Source organism: Alligator mississippiensis, chromosome 1 (assembly GCF_030867095.1).
Source record: "Alligator mississippiensis isolate rAllMis1 chromosome 1, rAllMis1, whole genome shotgun sequence".
Taxonomy (NCBI): domain Eukaryota; kingdom Metazoa; phylum Chordata; order Crocodylia; family Alligatoridae; genus Alligator; species Alligator mississippiensis.
Genome location: NC_081824.1, coordinates 142,747,814 through 142,768,738, shown reverse-complemented (window position 1 = coordinate 142,768,738; position 20,925 = coordinate 142,747,814). Strand labels below are relative to the sequence as shown.

Below are 20,925 nucleotides of genomic sequence, written 5' to 3'. Positions count from 1 at the left end.
TAATGCCAGTTAAGGGTTATGCCAACACTTTTTACTGCAAGCTTTGTTGTTTTTAATTTGTTACTTTGGGGGTTTACATTTGATTTTTTTGATCACTTAAATTGGTTGGTCTCGTTTTGTTTCTTGAATTGGATAACTCCCAGATCCATGAAGCACTCCCAAGATGGCAAATACTGCAGACAGTCTTGTAAATACATAGTTGTGCAAGTATTTAAAAGACTTCTGTTTGATCAGAAAACCTTATGAAAAAAAATTGGTTTGTATGAATGGTGGTGGAAATCAGCTAAGATGGCTGGCATTATATACCTGTTGAATGAATTCATGTGTTTATAGAAGTACTTGTTAACAGTGCCCTGTGAAATGTAATAGGCATGGAATGCAGTAGGGTTCTGTATAAATTCCTTAAAAAAATTATGAAACTTAATACAGAACAGTATCTTTCCTATGAAGAAGAATGTGATGCATTTGAAAGCTTGTTTAAGTCTACCCCAACCATGCAGGTGCTCCAGTAAAAGATACCACCCATAAACATCTTTTCCATAGGTTTTTTTTAAAATTTATTTAACCATGATATAAAGTTTGGTATGCGGCATGTTAAAAAAGAAGCAGAAAAGGTCAACAAATGGTCTCATTTTAATTAAATGAATGCAGAATTTTTCCATAGGGGGTTTGCTCTGCGTAGTATATAGGGCTTTGAGCTTCTTTGCCTTGATCCCCTTGCCTTTTCCCTTCCCCAGTACATTTCTTCTGGTTTCAGCCCCAGGCTCCCAGCTGGGCACATGCCACGTTTCATAGCTTTTTCCCTTCTCCAATGCACGCTGAAATCACCTTTCCATCTGTTGAATCTTAAATGCCAGTTGATTTCACCTGGATTTTTCTTAAGTCCTCCCCTTATATACTCTTTCAAGGTGCACAGTCAAATTTGCAAAGAGTGGGTTCTTGAGATTTGGGGAGTAGAAACAGATATAGAAGGATTTACCTGCCAGAGAAGTGGGGCTAGATAAGAGACAGACCATGCTGCTGTTTTACCTAAAAGTTAACACCTTCCATGGAGAATTGATCAAGTTTAGGAGCTTGTTTGTTAGCTGTACTTAAATCAATCCAAATCATTGTTTTACATCCTTGAAAAAATCTTTAAGTGACGTTTTTTCCTTTGTGTTTTAAATAAACATGTTTCTTTTGTTGTTGTGAAGTAGTTGCTGAACAGGTGCATTAGCTGTTCTCATAACAGGCCTGCTGCTGTGTGTGCAGTGCCCTGTGAAACACCTGTTGTGAGCGCTCTGTATAAGCAGCTCTTGCATTTGTAACTATAAAGACAAATACCAGCTAGGATGTGTTTAGATCATATTGTATTGGCATGATACAGTCTCTGAAAGACCAACACATCTTCTAAGTTGGATGTATATTGATGTGTATTTAGTTTTGTTCCATAAACATTTGATTCATTTCTTAGAAATGCAGAATTAGTGCTTAATACTTGCATCTTAAAGTAAGGTTGATGTCAGTCATGCTTAGTCTGTGGTAAAGGATATGCTGGATTGTATGCTGTTGTAAGATCTTCCTGTGCCATTTGAAATGACATTATATGGGTTTTCAGTAGAATCGGCTAAATCATAAAGAATCAGATTCACAAAATAGAATTATGAATAAAAAAACCATTTTATATTTATTGATAACTTAATTCCTTCATTTTAAAATGACCACTGCGCATTTGTGATTTATTTTTGCAAGACAAGACAGTTTCATATATGTAGATGTTCATATTTTTTCCATTATTGGCTAACTGTTCTCTTAATTCTTTGGTCATCTAGGCAGGAACTGACTGACCAATTGCCAGGCATAACAAATGATTAGTGAATAATAAATGAAGTGAAATTTGAAACAACTCAGTTTAAACTATTTGCCTGGAGTATTTGATTTCTTAGATCCTGGCTGGCTTAATTTGTATGTTATATGCAATATAAAAAGCCAATGTTGGGCTTTTTTTGGTTCATGCTGTTCAAGCAGCCCTGTTTTAAGATTAGCAACAGTTTTAGCATAGATTTTCAGAATCAAAGGTCCGACGAATGTACCTTGGAAATGTCGACCTTCCGTAATATTATCTCATACTGACTACAGTAACTAAGCACAGTTGGATGAATCTGAGGTGAAGTGGCATCTTTAATTCTTTTTGCCAATTTTTCTTGTTCGTGTTGGTTTACTCTCTTCATCTTTTTCCCATTTGACAGACTTTACAGCTGAATATTCTTGTGACAGATATGTGGATATTTAAATAAATATTTAGCTATTTGCTTAGCAGTTGACAGAACATAGTCTGAAGCCATAAAACATCACTTGCTAATGTTTTTTTGGTAAGGAAATTGAGTGATTTTATAGATCTTAGTAAACTTCCTGATAGCATTTACAAGAAAGAAGGAAGGAAAGTCCAGAAACAAAAAAGTAACAGCATTCACATTCCAGCAAATAAGAGTATTAACATCCTTTCCATCGTGGGTATATGAAGTTAGAGCTATTAAAACTGTTTTGTCAGTGATTCAAACTGTATGAAGTGGAAAAAAAGTCATGAAAACATATACATGGTATTTTTGTTTCAAGTCAGAATTTTAAAGCAAAAAATAGGTTTGGAATATACAGATGATAGTAACTTTGCTAAAACTTGGCCACCTTGTGGTTTTTGGATTTGTCTTTTTACTTTAAAAAAGTCTCTAATCCGTTTTGCCATTCTAAATGTCTGCAAATTGGATTGTTTCCCATAGATAAAAAGCATTCAACTGACAAAAGCATTTTAATCGGAAAGCTGCAGGATTTTGAGAGAAGCATCTCATTTTTACCATTTTCAGTATTAATTCTGTGAACTTTGAATTGGAAAAAGAACCTAATTCAAAAACTAATCATTCTAGCATTTTTTAAACTATGCCTAAAACAGTTTTTAACAAATACTGAATTCTTTACAGTAGAGGATAAAATCTTCCATGTTAATATTGTTTCGAGTAGAGAAAAGTAGTAGCTATTTTGGAGAGAAGGGTAAGTCTATTCAGGTAAACTACGGTGATCCTAGTATCAAGGTTTTATCAGGCTAGCTCCCCGACAGAGAATACACTGGGTTTTATGGATGCATAAATCAGCTAGAAAAACAACTTTAGAATTAAATTGGGCAAAAGAATAACCTGGTTCTATTGCTGCTGAAGGTGTACAACAAGGAAAAGAGAACATTACTGGCACCTGTAGCCAGATGGATTGCTAGGATGACTATAATGGAAGTTTACCATTGAAAAAGAATAGTTAAAGTGAGTATTTGCAAATGATTCTTGTATCATGTGACTCCCTGAATGATGCATTTCTCACACACACACACACACACACACACACACACACACACACACACACACACGCGTGCGCGGATTTTTATATATTATATAATTGATATGTCATTAATATGCAATGTATGTATACTGTTATGTATATATACATATACATAATAATTATAGGTTTATAACCTACATATTTGTATGTACTTTATATATAAAATTATTTCTATTATTATATATTTATATACTATATATATTTGTATATGCATTATATACAAAATGCATATATCCACATGCAACACATTTATATATCATATATTTGTATATGCATTAAATATAAATAAGATGCATGTGTGTATGTATATACACACATATTTATATATCTATTTGTATATGCATTAGATATAAATAAGATGCACGTGTATGCACACACAACACATTTATATACTATACATTTGTACATATGCATTATACATAAGATGAATGTGTCTATTACACACAAGGCAGTCAGGACTCCTAGTAGAGATGGTATCTTTTATTAGACCAACAAGATTTTTGCAAACAAAATTCTTTAAATTGAAAGTTTTCGGGCACAAATACCCTTCACCAGGCATTGGAGAAAAGACTGGTTCTATTACACATTTTTATACTATACATTTGGTATAGACACACACACAACCTATTTATATATTATATCTATTTGTATATGCATTAGACATCAATAAGATGATATCAAATTATATTACATGAATGATATGTGTGTGTAGACAAGCATGATTTGGTACATATGTGCTTAATATCAGCCCAGTTACGAGATCCCCAGTCCACTCTGCGCGCAGAAAACGCCCCGCCCGTGCCACGGCTCCTTGCCCCCGCGCGGCGCGCGGGCTGGGGATCGAGCCCCCGGCTCGGCGCCGGCTCCCGAGTCCCGGCGAGTGCGCGGGGAGGCAGAGCCGCGCCCCCGGCCCCGGCCCCGGGGCTCCCTCGCAGCGCGGCCCGCGAGCGACTCCCTCCTCGCCTCAGCAGCCGCCGCAGAGGAGGGCGCCCAGCAGCAGGGTCGGGGCGGCCCGCATCCTCTCTCCCCTTCGGGAGCCGCCCGCTGAGCCCCGAGGCGCGGCCGGCCGGTCTCGTGTGCACGGGCCGCTGCCAGCCTCGCCCATCGGGCGGGAGGCGTCCGGCAAGAGGGTGCCCCGAGGTGCCCTGCAGCCCTGGCGGGGCCCACGGGCGCAGGAGGCTGCCCACGCCGTCGGGGACGGCTGCAGCGCCCGTGTCCCACCGCGGGCAGGGCAGGGCAGCGCCTCTTGTTGCTTGCCCCCCGCCCGAGCATGTCAAGGCGCCGCAGGTGCACAGCTGCACAAGGAGGCGCCCTGCAGGAGGGGACGCGCCCCCGGAGGGGGGGCATGGGCGGTATAGTCCTTGGGCGGCGGCGGCGTCCTGTGCGGCAGCCCTCGCCTCGTCCTCCTCCCCCTCCCGCCTCCGGGGGGAGGGCGCAGGGAGGAGGCAGGAGCTGGGCGGCTGCCGCAGCTGCAGCTCCTCACTCCATCGCGGCGGCAGGAGCAGGCGCTCCGGGGCTGCCTCCCGCCCGCCAGCCCGGCCCCGGGTGCTGCCGCGGCCACGGGCTCGCTGGAGCAGGGCTGCGGGGCGGCCAAGCGGCGCCTCCACCCCCTCCGCCTCCGCCTCGCCCTGCTCCTGGGGCTAGACATGGAAGATGGATCTGCCTCGGGCAGCTGCTTCCGACGCTTCACCGACTGCTTCCTCAGCACCAGTAGGTGTCCGGGGCCTGCCCCTGCCCTGCCCTGCCGGGCGCACGTGGGAGGCGGCCCCGCGGCCGGGCGCGGAGCACATGGCGCGAGGCGGGGGCTCCGCTCGGCACCACCGCTGCTCCCGCCCGACCCGGCCCGGCCCAGCCACGGGGGGCGAGAGCGGGTCTGTGCCTGTGTCTTTGTGTGTGGCTGTGTCTCTGTGTCTTTGTCTTTGTGTGTGGCTGTGTCTTTGTGTGTGTGCGTGTGTTTGTGTCCGTGTCTTTGTGTGTGCATCTGTGTTTTTGTGTGTGTGTCACTCTGTCTCTCTCTGTCCACACGTCTGTGTTCTCGCCCGCTCTCCTCCTGTTCGGTTGTGCTCTAGTCCTGTCTCCCCCCCTCTGCCATCCCCTCTCCTTGCCGGAGGACTGGAGGGATGTGGCTGGAGACATGAGAAGCTCGTGTTTCCCTCCTCTGGGTCAAGCCCCATGTGGAAATGCCCCGTTTCTTTCTGACACATCCTTGCGGTTCCAGCCCGCCTCGCCTACTGCTGAGGCACCTTTGTAAGCCTGCTCTGGGACTGATTTTGTCATCCTCCCACTTGGTAAACCTGCTCTGGGACTGTCTTTTTGTCATCCTCCCTCACTGGCACGTGTGCGGTTTGTTTTCTTTCAAGAAAAGACCTGCCCTGGTTTTGTAAGCTAGTGATTGCCACTCACGAAGGTTGTGGAGTCCCGGTTCCTCAACTTCATTTTCTTTAGTTGATTTGTGGGGCTGTGAAGAAGGGTTTGACATGAAGAGCTGCATTTCTGGAGGGTCAGAAGCATCCTAGGGTTGCTGTCTGGACTCTCTCCACTTTGTTCAGCACCTCCTGGCTGATTTACATGTAATTGGCAGAGTGGGATTTAGTTACCTGGTAGCTGTGGGAAACAGCACTGTGATCCTTGTGCAAACCCTTCTTCCCAGGTCATTCAGTGTTTCCTGATGCCATTCAGAGACTTCTTTAGCTTTTCTGTATGTGTGGACGCTGATTTTGTGATACTACAGAGATGTGGAGCTAATCTCAGACGTGCTTGTAGAAGAGACATCTGGAAAGAGGCTTGTGGCATGTCTTAATTCTCTCAATCTGTATTCCCTCCCTCTCTTTAGAGCAGTGTTTCTCAACCTCTGGGTCACGACCCAAAAGTGAGTCACAAGAATATATGAAAGGGTTGTGAACAAACTTTAAAAATGGATCAACAAATTTAAAAAATGGATTCTCCTTTAAAGGAGCAAAACGTGGGAAACTGTGTCTTTTCCCTTGCAGGATGGCAGAGTTCCAGCCTGCAAAAGGCTGCTTGGGGGCCCCCAGGCCCCACACACCCCCCTGCCCCACACACCTGGGGGCTGGGGCCTAGAGCTGGGAGGCAGTGGGTCGGGAGTGAGGGGCGCTGGGTTGGGACTGGCCACTGATGTTTACAAATGAGTTGTGATACAAAAAAAATTTGAGAACCTCTGCTTCAGAGGGATGGAGAAGGCAGGTTGCAAATGCAGCACCATTCACACATCGTAAAATAAGTAGTTCTGAGAGCAAGGAACCAAGTCAAAGCATATATTCCAAATGAGCCAATTCTCTCATATTCTTGTTCAGGAAAAGAGATTGTTACGGAAAGTGCACTGAAAACATTAGGCCAGGTCACTGCAGTTCAGTTTTTTTTTAATAGTGCATGTGTGGTCAAATGAAAAATGGGAAATGAAGTCAAACAAGATGTTATGCAGATTTAGCAGAGCTTTTGCAAACTGCAAAATCTCAGTAAGTGAAAAGAAGTGTCCTGGCAAGTAGTCCTCATTCTGAATACTTCACATGGTTATAGGACCACATAATTGGTAGTGATACCTGGTCAGGTCAGCCTCCTCAATCACCTATGGACTTAGTAGTCACTTTCCTGTGTACTGGAAAACCATCATCCTTGTATTAAGGGACTGCTGATGAGTTACAGGATCACAAAAAGGATATTATTGTTTTAAAGAGGGTGAGGTAGTAAAGGAAAATTAAGGCAACGTGTCAGGTTTGATGGATTGTATTACAGATTTCTCAGTTGTTACTGTTTTATGTCCCAAATGCTGCTCAGTATGCATGCAGAGGTTTAAACTTTGGAAAATTACAGAATCTGACACTATTAACATGGGAAAAAGATGACAGAAATGGGAATGAGTTTCTTGGAAGAGAGACTCATAGGTAGCCTAATCAAAGTTTCAAAGGTTGGGAAGCAGGTAAAATTGAGAGGTGTCTTCCCAACACTGTAACCATAACCAGGCTAATAGGGGCATCCAAAATAGTCTTTAAGTTGGGGTTTTTTTTTTTCTTTTTTTTCTTTCTGTTTTTTTATTTCAGGTATTGCAATTTTAGTTTGTGCCATATCTGGCTGGTTAATGCTCTTCTGTGATGCTGCTTTTGTCACAATTAGAGCATTAGAGTGGCCTGTAGTGGGACAGGTAAATAATGCCTTTTGTTATTGTATTGTGTCTTTTAAAAAAAAATTGAGAAGTTTTATATAATTTGGGATACAAAACAACATTGGGAAATATGTAATAAATCCACAGTGCCTGACCTTTTCAATGGAATTACACATTAAGTTTCTGCACTTTGTTTTCTGTGGAATAGTTTTAATTTTCAAGAGACGACATTTTGCATGTTGTGCAAAGGAAGTATCTGGAGCTGCAAACAATTAGACAGCCATATAATGTTCCATAATGTTCCACAAGACTGCTCATGTGTGAATATTTTTTTTGCAGAACAGAGTCCATGCTTGCGGGAATGTCATCGTAACTCTGATAATACTTAGGACTTGTACAGCATCATGTTATAACTTGATAGTGCTGTAGTTTAAGGTAACAAGTTGATTCCATGCTGCAATGTGTCACACAGGCATATGGTGGGGGTGAGGGTCTTGCTATGGAGTAACAATGAGACTTTAGGTAAAATAAAGTCTGGATTATTCCTTTGGGCCTGGCTTGTGGCAAAACTGGTACGTGGCCTGCTGTTCATCACCTGAAGTTGAGTTTTCCTTGGTCTTCAGCGGTGATGGATATGTGTAACTATGGGCAGAATTTGGTTTTGTAATTGAATCATCCTTAAGCTGGAGTGGATGACATGGGAGCCAGAGCAGGTTCTTGCTCTGATGATGCTGTCTCTGTGTTACTGAGGGGGGTAAACATCTTTACTGAAGAAGATGTGTGTTACCTATTAAGTGATTAGTGGTGTCACACAGAAACCCCAGTCAGGATCTGTGTTCTGTTGAACTAGGCACCAAACAACAAATAGGAGCTATCTTGAAGAACTTACATTTTTAATTAAAAAATACAAATATACTGAACAAGAGGATGAGATATGAAGTAGTGCTGACCTGAGTAAGGAGAATATCATCACATATTTAGTTGTTTGTTTTTTAACATGATGGTTCCAAATCACGCTGTTTATTTAATTGAATTTAATTAATATAAATCTAGTTATCCAGCTGATCAAAACTGCCATCACTGTTTGGTTAGTTTCTACTAGGCATTGGAGATAGTGGCCTAAGACATAAAATGGGGCATGTTTCTTGTGGAAGGAGAAACAGTAGAAAACCTTTCTGCACTTTTCGTATTGTGACTTTTCGGAGTAGAACAGCTTTTGTTTAATGTTTTAGAACAGCAGTGAAGTCCCATTACCCGCCCCTGCTTCCTCTCTTTTTGGGAACAGTATCAGGCATATAATCCACTGTCATTAATTGGGTCTGTTCTGAATTTTGGGGAGTAAGGATGTGTGTTTATATTTATATGTGTGTGTTTTTTATATAACTTTCAAAGTAAAACCATGAAGTCCCTTATCTCTGCTAAGAACTAAATGTTTTGGCCTTACAGGCTATTTAATCTACCATTATACAGATCCGCTTTTAAATTATTTTAATCCCTTATTCTAATGCTGATAGGTCGCATTAATAGCATCCTGTATTTTTGGAAAGTTTGTTTACTCTTGCATGTATGAAATGTATATACATGAGATTCTGTTTGCATTGTGCACGATTTCAGAACTAAGTATGCAACTTAATGACCAGTGTCAGCCTTCAATGCATTCAATCATACAGATTTCGTTTTAATTTGGTGAATAAGATTTATATAAGAAGCCTTTTAATTTTTTTTGAATTTCTTTAAAATGCAAGATGGACAGGCTCTGTGTAATGTAATAATACCTCTTTCACTTTTAAGAAGTTAATGTTCTTAAACTTAAGACCCTCTTCTCTGAGTCAGTGTATTTGTACCTATCTACTCCCTCTGCTGGCTGTTTGAATTGGAAAGACCTGTATTAAAACCTGCACTGATATTACCAGTGTTATCATTGGAAAAGGAAAAACGTTATATTCAGGCTTCCAAGAAGGGTGGTATTAGTTCCTTCCCCTTAATAAATCAGTGCAGAGGTAGAGATTTTTCAGAGAAGTGCAAAGGATTTACTTATACATTTTATACATTTTTAGTTGTTATAATTAACCTGTCACACTATGTTGTAAAATTTCAAATGGATATGTTAAACCCTAAATAATGCTGTCGACTTATGACACTTAATGATTTCATAGAAGAAGGCAGGGATTTTTTACTATTTTATGGTTAACTATGTATGTAGGAGTTCAGGTGCATCTTATATAAGTATGGAGGACAGTCTTGGAGGGAATTTGATTTAGTGCAGGGGTTGGCAATGTTTTCGGCTGGAGTGCCAAAAATACCCCAACCTCAACCCATGCTATGACTTGTGTGCCAGGGGCAGATGCAGGGGGATGTGGACCTGTGAGGGGTCCAATCTCATTGCTGGCAGCAGGTGCATGGGTACCTCCAGGGTAGGGGCAGGGTAGGGATTGCACTGCCCTGGCCTTTTCCTTGCCACGTGCTCTGAGGTGCACATGCAGCTGCCACTGCCCATGGAGCCTGGGCTCTCAGCAGGCTGCAGACAGGCTGCAAAGAGCTGCATCGTGGTCTGGAACCGTGGCCCCATTGCATGCCCGGTGATAGCTGCATGTGTGCCTTAGTGCACATGGTGGGGAAGGGGCCAGGACAGAGCAACCCTGGTCCCTCCCCTGCCAGCCATGAGCAAGGCAGGGGATCTGCAGACCTCAGTGCATTGGCTTGCAGCCTCTCAGCCATTTGCCACAGCCCACCTGGGCTCTAGACAGGCCCCTGCTGCCCTCCACGGAACCTGGGCTGCTTGCAGCAGGTGACAGAGAGGCTGCAAAAAGTTGTACCAAGGTTGGCTGAGCCCCAGCCCCACTTGTTGCTGGCAGCATTTGCATCTCCAGGTGGACAGGGGGAGAGGGGCTAGGGTTGCACTGCCTCAGCCTCTTCCCTGCTATGTGCCCTTATGGTTGTTTTCAGCTGCTGCCAGTGCCGGGGCACTAGAGCCTGGTACATCAGTTTGCAGCCTCTTGGTTGCCTGCCACATTCAGCCAGAGCTCTGGGCATTTGCTTCCTTGCTATGGAGCCCAGGCTGCTTTCAGCAGGGCATGTGGCCTCCCAGCCACCTGCTGTGAGCAGCCTGGGCTTTGTGGCCAGCAGCAGCTGCCCAGAGCCTGGGCTGGCTGTGGTGTGCCAAGCAAAATGGTTGCCAACCCCTAACTTAGTGCATCATTATATAATAATAATTTAACTTTTCTATAGCACCTTCCATCCTTTATGCACTTTACAAACTATGCACAGGAAAATTAGATTTACCATTGAACTGCAGAGATTTATGATGGGGAACAATGTATATGTTTGAGGAAGCTTCAGGACAGCTACAGCAAGAATTTAGGTAGGTATTATTTAATAATGTGGTATGGAATTTGAGCAGGAGACCATGGTTAATGTCTCTAGGATCCTTAAGATTCTTGTTTTATACCATATCTGAAAAACATCATTTTTAGCAGTATAGTGTGCCCTCACTTTATGCTGGTTTAGTGCATCCTTGGAACAGTGAGACACACAGAAGAGTGCCATCTGTGGAATCCCACAGAGATCTCTTCCAGCAGCGTCTGGGTAGTTCTTATGTTCAGACTCTCGTATCCTAGGCTTGCTTTGAGATTTAGCGGGATATAGATGAAAGTTTGTGTGGCTGTATGTTATGTGCAAGAGCAGAAATTAGCTCCAACTCTTTCCTTTTCCATTCAGTGGCATGTTTTTATCATCTGATTCTGACAAGGTGCCTTGCATGGTGGTGTGATTTCTTTATTAAATAACAAAATGACATAATTCAGTGGCTAGTTTTCTTGGTTTGTTCCTTCATTACTTTTCGGCTTATGCTGATTAGTACTCAGTAATGCCATTCGAAAAGGGCCGCTGTTGCTGTTTTCTCACAGGTGATTTTGTTGGCTGGTCTGCAGCCAGTCTCAGACTGATGCTTAAATCTTGGGCCTTCATGTGACTTGAAGTCCTGCCCCACAGCAGACTTTCTGGCTGCCCTCTCTATTTTTCTCAGGATGCATGGTCGAGCAGAGCTATTGCAAGGGCCAGGCAGAGCTTTTTTCTGTCACTTCAGGCAGAAAGAGACATCTTTTTGTACAGTGAAGGTAGAAGCTGATAGTCTTCCTTCACTGTCCAAAAAAGAAGAGTTGGACCCTGATAGTCTGGGATAGAACTGCCTCCCTTGTGCAAAGTGCACTGGTCTTCTCAGTTCTCTTCTCTCCCTATGCTGCAAGGCCTGGGGGCGGGGCAAGTGAGACCCCCTCCTTTGGAGTTGACTGAGGCTGAGGAAGGAGGGATGGAATGAGTTAAGTATTACTGAACCCTTTTCTTCTCTCCTGCCATGCTAATTGAGGCGCAGGACCGCCCTGCCAGAGAAGGAAAGGTGCCTATGAGGCCAGGAGGTGCACACGTGGCTTGGTAGGTGTCGGGACCCAGGGCAGCCGGCCAGCAGCTCTCCCTGACTCCCACCCAGGCAGATAAGGGTCCGGGGCCTTAGAAGGCCGTCAGGTGGGTACTTGTGACGCTTGGAGTGGAATTAATTAGGCGGACGCTTATCGTTTGCAAAGCAAGATTATTTACTCACGCCGTCAAGGTGGTGAAAGATGGAGGTTACAGATGCTTAGTTAGTTATAGCTTAAAGTTCGTAGGTTGTAGGTCGGTCTGCATAAAAGTTCGTGGGTCGGGCAGAGAAATGGAGAAAAAGGTCGGGCCGGCAGGTCGTTGATCGTCTGATTGGGTCGAGATGGGGGAAACTGACAAGTGATCAATTTGTCAGTTACTGTCATGCATACGTTCAGAGGTTTTTCAGGTGTGTGCGCGGAGGTCTCCCGTTCTTCACGGAAGTGAAGACGGGTTTTATTTGTGTAATAGCCAATTGCTTTTCGCCACGTCATAAATTTAATTAGAATCGCCAATTATCTAGCGGTCTTCGCTAGGGTGTTATCATAGGGTTACTCCTTGTTTTCTTTGACCAATTATAATGATTTATGTAAAGCACAGAAGGCTAAGTTCTATCTCTGTTAGTGGCGCAGCAATAAATTTCTTTTTGACATGCGCAGCAAAAAAGCGGTTATTATTATTGTTAACCCTTAGTTAACCTAGTGCTGAAAAAAACTGTTTTGAATGGTTTTACTTGCTTGTGACATGGGCACTACTTAATTTGGTTGTGACAGTAGGCAGAGTTGCTGTAGGCTGGGGGATATAATTTTGAGCTCCAGGCCTGCAAAAGTGGTGTTTGGCTAGAGGTGCTTGATTGATTGATTGATGTAGGAACAACATAGGACTGAGGGATATGGAGGTTCAGCTCGGAACTGTGGCAGCTGGCTCTGAGAGTGGTAGTCACAAACCTGAGTTTAGGAACCAAGGTTTCATGTACAGGGTGTTCCTTAGAAATGGGATTTGCAACATCTAGCACACTGAGTAGGTAGATGCCAAAGACATCCAGTAGCAAATGTTGATGAGAAATGATTCTCTGATTTCTCCCCTCCCTCCTAGGCTTCAGTGCCTTTCTGTAGTTTTGAGTTAGGCATCTCTGCGAGCCTGTGATTCACAACTTGAAATCCTCTCCTAGACTTTTGTTTGTCATCTCCATGGGCATGGAAGACTGGCTTACTTTTATTTTAAAACACAGCAGCAACTGGTAGAGGCTGCTTGGCGGATCTGGCCCTAAGTAATTCTGCTCGTGAAAAATTAGGTGCCCTTGGTCTCTTGGGCACCAAAGTAGTTAGCCTGGACTTTAGCACCTTGTTTCTACCTCAGTTGCACTTGACTCATGTAAGTGCTTATTTGGATCCAATCCAGAAAGATTTAGTTGACTGTTTTGGGAGAAACTGTAGTCCTCTGTCCTATTAACAAACACCTTCTATCATTAGCTGTAATTATTCAGGTTAATCACCTGCTTCTGTCATGATATGCTAACATATAAGGATGTTGGAGAAGTAAAACTAGCTAAAATGTATGGGTCCTTGCAGATGTGAAAAAAACTAAAAAACCCGCGCTTTACTTTAAACGTGGCATGCTTCCGTGCTGAGCCCAGCACATGCCCAGAAGAGGCATCATGTTAGTTGGACCCGGCTCACCCAGTGTCTGCATAAATCAGGGGCTTTAGTGGGGCTTTTTGGTGCTTTTATCTAATAGATGATTGACTCAACCATTAGATAAAAGTGTCAAAAAGCCCTGCAGAAGTGCCCAATCTATACAGACACTGCAGAGTGTTGAACTAACACACTGCTTCTTCTGGTAAAGCGTAGGTTTTTTTGTTTGTTTGTTTGTTTTTTGTGTGTCAGCAGTCTGTGTTACTAAATTGTCTCAAATTGCTCATTTTTTGCATGTATAATGGGAGTAAATGGGGGAGTTCAAAAAGGAGGAGACAGATCAAAATCTGATTTAGATTTAAGACAAATTGCATTTTTGGTGGACCTCATGCATGGTTTTTGAACTTCAGAGGTTGTTTTTTAGTATAGACATTAGTGAAAAGGTAATCTACTGTTGTAGGAATGGAGCAGAAGAAATCCGTGTGCATTTATTATTTCCTAAAATTAGCTTTTGTACATTTGACAGTAGGGCTGTGTGAAATTTTTATGGGTGTTTCATTTTGAAACCGTTTTGATGCTTTTTCGAGCTTGAAATAGTGAAACTGAAATGAAACAAAGGGCTTCGAAACAGCTTTGAAATGAAATGAGGGCACTCGAAACATTTCAAAAGTTTCAATATGTTTTGAGTTTTGAAGCAATCTGGTGGTGGGAGGCGGGGGAGAGCTGGGGCTGTTCTCTGAGCAGCTCGGCCAGCCCCATGGAGCTCAGCTTGTCGGGGCCAGTGGCAGCAGCAGTCTTCTCAGTGGTAGTTGTGGGCTGTGCCCGGCGCTGGTCCCGGCTGGCAGACAGTCTCCCATCATCCCGCGTGCAGATCCAGGGGCCCGGGAGAGCTGTGGGGTTGTGCCAGACTCCTACTGGGGGTGCGGGCCCCTGGATCTGCACGCGGGATGACAGCAGGGTGCTGCTGCTGGCAAGTGATATGAGTTTTGCTTTCAACTCTTTGTGCAGTTTCACAAAACCCCCTGCACCTATCTCCTTGAAACCTGGCAGGCTTCATGCCTTCAGAAAGGGCTACTGGCCCTGCAATTTTCATCTGAATCAGGCAAGAAATGACAAAGTTATAGGTATTTTCATGATTCCCCATTGCAGCCTATGGACACAATGCTCCGGCTGACAGGTGGAACTTCCCCAGCTCCCAGACATCGCGTGGCACCATGCCAAGCCACACTGTACTTGTGTGATGTGACAGCTACCGCAGGTGCCGAGTGGGGGGGTGGGCACGATCTCTGCTGCCCTCCACTGCCCCGCGCTGCACGGGGAGGCTCTGCCACTAGCCCCCAGCAGCCCTGATCACTGCTGCTACAGCCCGTGAGTGCAAGGCTTCTTTTTTTTTAAAGTACTGGGAAGCTGGGGCCAGGCAGGGCGGCCATGGGGGCTTTTCCTGTGGCTCCCTGTGCCTGGGAAGAGGCAGGCACAGCTGGAGGAGCAGCAGGGGAAGCCCCCATGGCTGCCCTGTCTGGCCCCATCCCCCGCCTGGCCCCAGCTTCCCAGCATTTTAAGAGGGCTGTGGGGCTGTGCCAGACTCTTCCTGGGGGCATGGGTCCCTGGATCTGTGTGCAAGATGACAGCAGGCTGCCACTGCTGGCTGGGACCAGTGTTCGGCATAGCCTGTGCCGAGCGCCATGAAGACTGGTCCTGCCGCTGGCCCCAGCCGGCAGCGGCAACATGCTGTCATCCCACATGCAGATTGGAGGGTTTGTGCCCCCCGGGAGGGCTTCAGGGCTGTGCAAGATTCATCCTGTGGGGTGGCGCAGGCCCCCGGATCTGCACGCAGGATGACAGCAGGCTGCCGTCCCTCCCCCAGAGCACTGGGGTTGGAAGGGACCTCAGGGACAGATCGCAGACACTGGCCAGTTACAGATGTCAGTGTCAGAGCAGTCCTTCCTCTCCCTCTTCTGTGTTTCTGTTTCCCTGCAAGCCCTCCTCTGAAACATCCGAAACATTTCTGAAATGTTTTAGATGGTTTCGTTTAGTTTCATTTCAGATTTGGTGTTTCAGGTGCTCAAATGGACCGAAACACCTCCGAAATGAAATTTTAGCAACTGTTTTGCACAGCCCTACTTTCAATAGGGCTACCTTCCACTTAATACTGCACCTCATAGTTTCATAGTTGGTAGGGCTGGAAGGGACCTGAGGAGATCATCTAGTCCGACCCCCTGCCATGGCAGGAAAGAGTACTGGGGTCAAACGACCCCAGCCAGATGTTTGTCCAGCCTTTTTTTAAAGACCGCCAGAGTAGGAGCCAGCACCACTTCTTTTGGAAGTTGGTTCCAGGTCCTAGCCACCCTGACAGTGAAATAGCGCCTCCTAATGTCCAGCCTGAAACTACCCTCCACTAGCTTGTGTCCGTTGTTTCTTGTAACTCCCGGGAGTGCTCGGGGGAACAGGAACTCTCCCAATGCCTGCTGGTCCCCCTTGACTAATTTGTAGACTGCCACTAGATCCCCTCTCGGCCTTCTCTTTTGGAGGCTGAACAGGTTCAGGTCCCTCAGCCTCTCGTTGTAGGGCCTGCCCTGCTGACCCCTGATCATGTGGGTGGTCCTCCTTTGGACCCTCTCCATATTGGCCACATCCCTTATGAAGTGCAGCGCCCAGAACTGGCCGCAGTACTCCAGCTGCGGCCTGACCAGTGTTGCATAGAGGGGGAGGATCACCTCCTTGGACCTGCTTGAGATGCATCTATGGATGCACGAAAAGATATGGTTGGCCTTCCTGACCGCATCCCCACTTTATCGGCCCATGTTCATTTTGACATCAGTGATGACTCCAAGATCCTTTTCTGTCTTGACACTGGCGAGAAGGGAGTTCCCCAGCCTGTTAGTATGCTGCTGGTTCTTCCTCCCCAGGTGCAGTACTGTGCACTTGTCAGTGTTGAACCCCATCCTGTTCTCTTCGGCCCACCCTTGTAACTTGTCTAGATCCGCTTGTAGCCTATTTCTTCCTACTAGCATACCCACTTCCCCCCACATCTTAGTGTCATCTGCAAATTTGAACAGGGTGCTTTCTACCCCCTCGCCCAAGTCACTGATGAAGATGTTGAATAGTGCGGGCCCAAGGACTGAGCCCTGGGGAACCCCACTGCCCACATGCCTCCAGGTCGAATAAGACCCATCCACCACCACCCTCTGGGTGCAGCCCACCAGCCAGTTAGTGACCCATCTGACCATGTAGGCTTCAACATCACTGTCTCCTAGTTTTTTAATGAGAATGGGGTGAGAGACCATGTCGAAGGCCTTCCTGAAGTCCAGAAAGACTACTATATCCATTGTGACATCTGCATCCAAAGACTTGGTGACCTGGTCATAGAAGGCCACCAGGTTGGTTTGACAAGACCTGCCCTTAATGAACTCATGCTGGTTGCCCCTGAGCATAACCTCCCCTGCTGGCCCTTCATGGACATGTGCTAGGATAATTCTTTCGAAAAGCTTCCCCAGGACCAAGGTGTAAGACTCATGGGCCTATAGTTTCCTGGGTCCTCTTTCCTCCCTTTTTTGAAGATGGGGACCACATTGGCCCTTTTCCAGTCCTTCGGCACATTGCCCGAGTGCCATGAGTGCTCATAGAGCTGTGGCAGAGGTCCCGCAATGACCCCTGCTAGTTCCTTCAGCACTCTGGGGTGGAGATCATCAGGACCTGTGGATTTAAATACATCTAGTCCCTCCAGAAGTTCCCTGACAAGGTCCTTATTAATCCTAGGCCTGGGTGTGCCACCCACAGGGCCCTTGGGGGTGCCAGTGGGGGAGAGATATCTGGGTCCCTCCTCAGAAATACGGAGGCAAAGAAATTGTTGAATATGTCAGCTTTACCATCAGGTGAGATGACCAGATTTCCTAGTGTGTCCTGTAGAGGCCCCACGTTACCTGGGACCTTGTTTTGCCCCCCTATGTATATGAAAAAGGACTTGTTGTCCTTAATCTGGATCGCTAGTCCCAGCTCCATTTCCACCTTGGCCTTCCTGACGGCCCCCCTACATTCCCGAGCTACCGAGGTATAGCCCTCTCTTGTGATGGCCTCTCCCTTCCAACGGGTGTACGCCTCCTTTTTTGTTTGGAGACATTCCCAGATGCTTTTGGTGAGCCATGGGGGCCTTTGCGCCCTCTTGCCTCCTTTGACTCTTGTAGGGAGGATCGTCTCCTTAAGGAATGACCACTCCTCCTGGACCCTCCTGCTCTGGGACCTCAGTGCTTCCCCCACTAGTTTTCTCACCTCAGAACATGTGTATATTGCTTTCTATAGGAAAACATCTTTTCCTCCATCTTTCCTTCCTGGAAAAGCTATACCCATCCATTACTATACTCCAGTCATGTAAGTTATCCCACCATGTTTTTAAATTTGTTCTATGATACTTTCTAAAATTCCAAACTTCTGAGCAGCTTCAAAAAGTGTGATTTAAAAAAAAACAAGTTTTTCAGAGACTATTTTTACATTTCATCCCACAAAATGTTGGAATTTCTTCCAAATTACTCATAGCCCAATATAGGCAAGATTAGTCCTGAGAAAGTTACAGCTGCTCTATGGTTTATCACACCTGGCAGTTGTGACATTTTATATCACAATCCTCCAGGCTCAGGGCTATTAGGAAGGAGAATCCCGGTTTGTTTTGTCAGTCATACCTAGACATCAAATGTTGGATGGTAATCACTGATTCACTTTGGATGAACCAGGAGCTGTGTTGGGTGCATGGTGCAATGGTGAGGGGGTACTATGGGCATGCGTTGCAGCAGAGGGTTCTCTGCGTGGCATGTGACCCGGGGACTCGTGGCCACCACCGGTGTAGCCCTTGGGGCATGCAGCCTTCGGGTACTTAGAAGTTGGACAGCCCTCTGTTAGATCATCTAATCCATCTGCTCACTGGAAACCATGCAGTCCCTTGGGGAAGTAATGCCTTCATTAAGGCCTTATTGATTTGATTCTTTCTTGCTGCAGTGCTAGTATTGGACTCTACTTCCATAGAGTTTGCAATTTATGTGTACTGCTCTTAACAAAGTTTGTTCAGCTGTTTTAATAATCACAGTATCCTTCCTCCCTCTCGCTCTTCCACTTAATGTAGAAAAACCCCAAATGTCAAGTCATGGTTAGTTAATGAAAGAAAAGGGGGGGGGAGGAGAAACAGTCTTGTATCCCATGCTACCTGTTTGTTAAACAACTCCATCTCTTTCTACCTTCCTGACTTGCTTTAAATTACGCCTATGCAATGGCAACAGCTTCCAGCCAAAGATATGAACTGCTATGTCCCTTCAAGAGTGTAGTTCATTTTGCTTCAGCCTAGGGGAAAACACATTTGTCCTTAATGTTTCAGCAACATTTTTGCATTTCAGAAATTCTGTTGATTGAGTGAACAAGAGGCTAGACTTGGGTTATAATAGCTAGAGGTCAGTCCTGCTTGTTCTTCTGTAGTTTTCCTTACTATCTAATCTTTGTTTCTCAAATGTAATTCCTTCTGTGATGTCTGATTTCATTTTCCTCCCAAGCTTTCATTTATGTCTAAAGCTGCTATTCTATGCAGGGCTTTCTAACAGTAATGTTTTATCTCACTATTTATCCCTTACAGATTTTTTTTCCCCACCATGCCTACCGCATATCAGGCAAACCTATGATAAATCATCTTTTTGCTTAAATGGTCTGTTTTATTTTTAATGCGTCTTTCACTTACAACTCAGAGACTTGCTTTGAGTGAATTCCATATTGGGTTCTTAGACTTGAGTCCTATTTCCTGTTTTGTCTTTGCGATCATTTTCTTTTTCCCTCTTTGTCTTATCTGTTTCTATGCTTATTATTATTTCCTCCTTGTTCACCCATCAGCTTATTTTAGCTGCTGTCTCCTTCCTGATTGCCAGATTTTACAGAGATTTCTTCCTCTCCCCTATTGTTATGCCTGCCTCTTACACTGTCTTTATCTACAAATTTTTATTCCCCACCAGTTCTGTTTTTCCTCTGATGGAGTGCATTGATGTAACTTCAGTTCAAGTGTAGTATATCTTGCTTATGTGCCCTATTCTTTTCCAGAAGAGACCAAATCATCGCAGCAGTTTTTGAAAACTACTTCTGTGTGTTCCACATTGTCAGTGACTCATTACATTTCCTCTTCTGCCACTGTCTGCCCTGCCCTGAGCGTGATCTCAGTATTGGTGTGTCGTCTGTCCTTACACTGCCCCGAGTATAAATAAACACAATGCTTGTGAAAGGTGCAACTTGATGGAGAAGGAAACTGAAGTAATCTTTTTCTCCTAACATACACAGGTTTCTTCATATCAAAGTTCTATGTGCTGCTTCACTGACTTGTAGTAAAACCAATTTTGGGAGGAAATGGTTCAGTTCTAATAGTTGTTAAGCCTCTAGTTGAGACTGATACTCTTAAACTCATCTTTAGCATCATCCCTTATTCTTGAAACTTAGTTTGCAGGTACTTTTTAATATGTTGTTATTATCATGAGTATAATTGGTTTAATTTTTTGCCCCTCAAGACTGTAGGCGTATTTCCAGGTGATGCATTGAGGAGGGGAAGAAATCTAGGTGATTCAGGGTTTGACTGTATGTAGTAGTAGGTAGTCATCTGAAACAGGTCTTATTTTTTTTGTTGTTGTTGTGCAAAGAAGTGGGTTTTCTTGTTGGGCTCTTCCTGTAGAGCTGATGCCAATATTGTGATGCTTAGGGATAATATTGCAAAGTAACTTGGCTGTATCATCTAAACATCTCTTATGTTCCCTAATGACACAGTCATAGTCTGCACAGAGGATCTTAAAGGGACCATTCACCAGAAAAGTACATTCTTGGTGTCAGATCCCAACAGAATTCTCAAGCAAGGAACATGTGGGTCTGAAGAAACCCTCAGGTTCCTGCTCCCTAGACATTTCTCTAAAATCTATTTGATTATGAACTGCGTATCCAGCAAGGATATTCTTGGGGGAGGGGGTCAGAGAGTGAAATGGCCTTAATCCAGTTTGTGCATCTTCTTGTACATCTGCACTACAAGGATCCAGGATCCGTAGATCCTAAATGAGAAGAGACGGGGTTGCTCATGCATAGAGGCTCCTTACAAGCTGAGCAGTGTGCAAATTCTGCTTGAGAAGCTCCTCTGTGATTTCCCTAGGCATAATTTGGGCCAAAGGGGTCTGATTATGCTGTTTATACGACTAATGCAACTGTTTTCACGTAATTGTGGGCCAACATTCTGGCTTTTAAACCAGAGCCATATGTTCTAAAAATTCGTAAGTTAAGGAACTGCCCAGTAGACAGGGCATCATGCTGGGAGACACTGACTTGTTGCATGACTTTTAGATAAAGCATTTCACTTGTGTCCCAGTTCCTTCTTTGAAAATGCTTTGTAAAGCTCATTGA

General features: G+C 44.8%; 1 protein-coding gene across 3 annotated transcripts in view; it reads left to right on the top strand.

The window, feature by feature from the left end:
* The first annotated feature begins 4,607 nt into the window (after window positions 1-4,607).
* Window positions 4,608-20,925, top strand: part of PDE10A (phosphodiesterase 10A) — a 355,946-nt gene continuing 339,628 nt past the window's right edge. Inside the window, exon 1 of one of the 3 annotated variants that reach the window (XM_059714803.1) lies at window positions 4,608-5,073. In XM_059714803.1, the coding sequence (XP_059570786.1) occupies window positions 5,010-5,073 (64 nt within the window). In that variant the 5' untranslated portion in view covers window positions 4,608-5,009. The remainder of the gene's footprint in view (window positions 5,074-20,925) is intronic. The other 2 variants (XM_059714794.1, XM_006258777.3) reach the window with 2 other exon arrangements.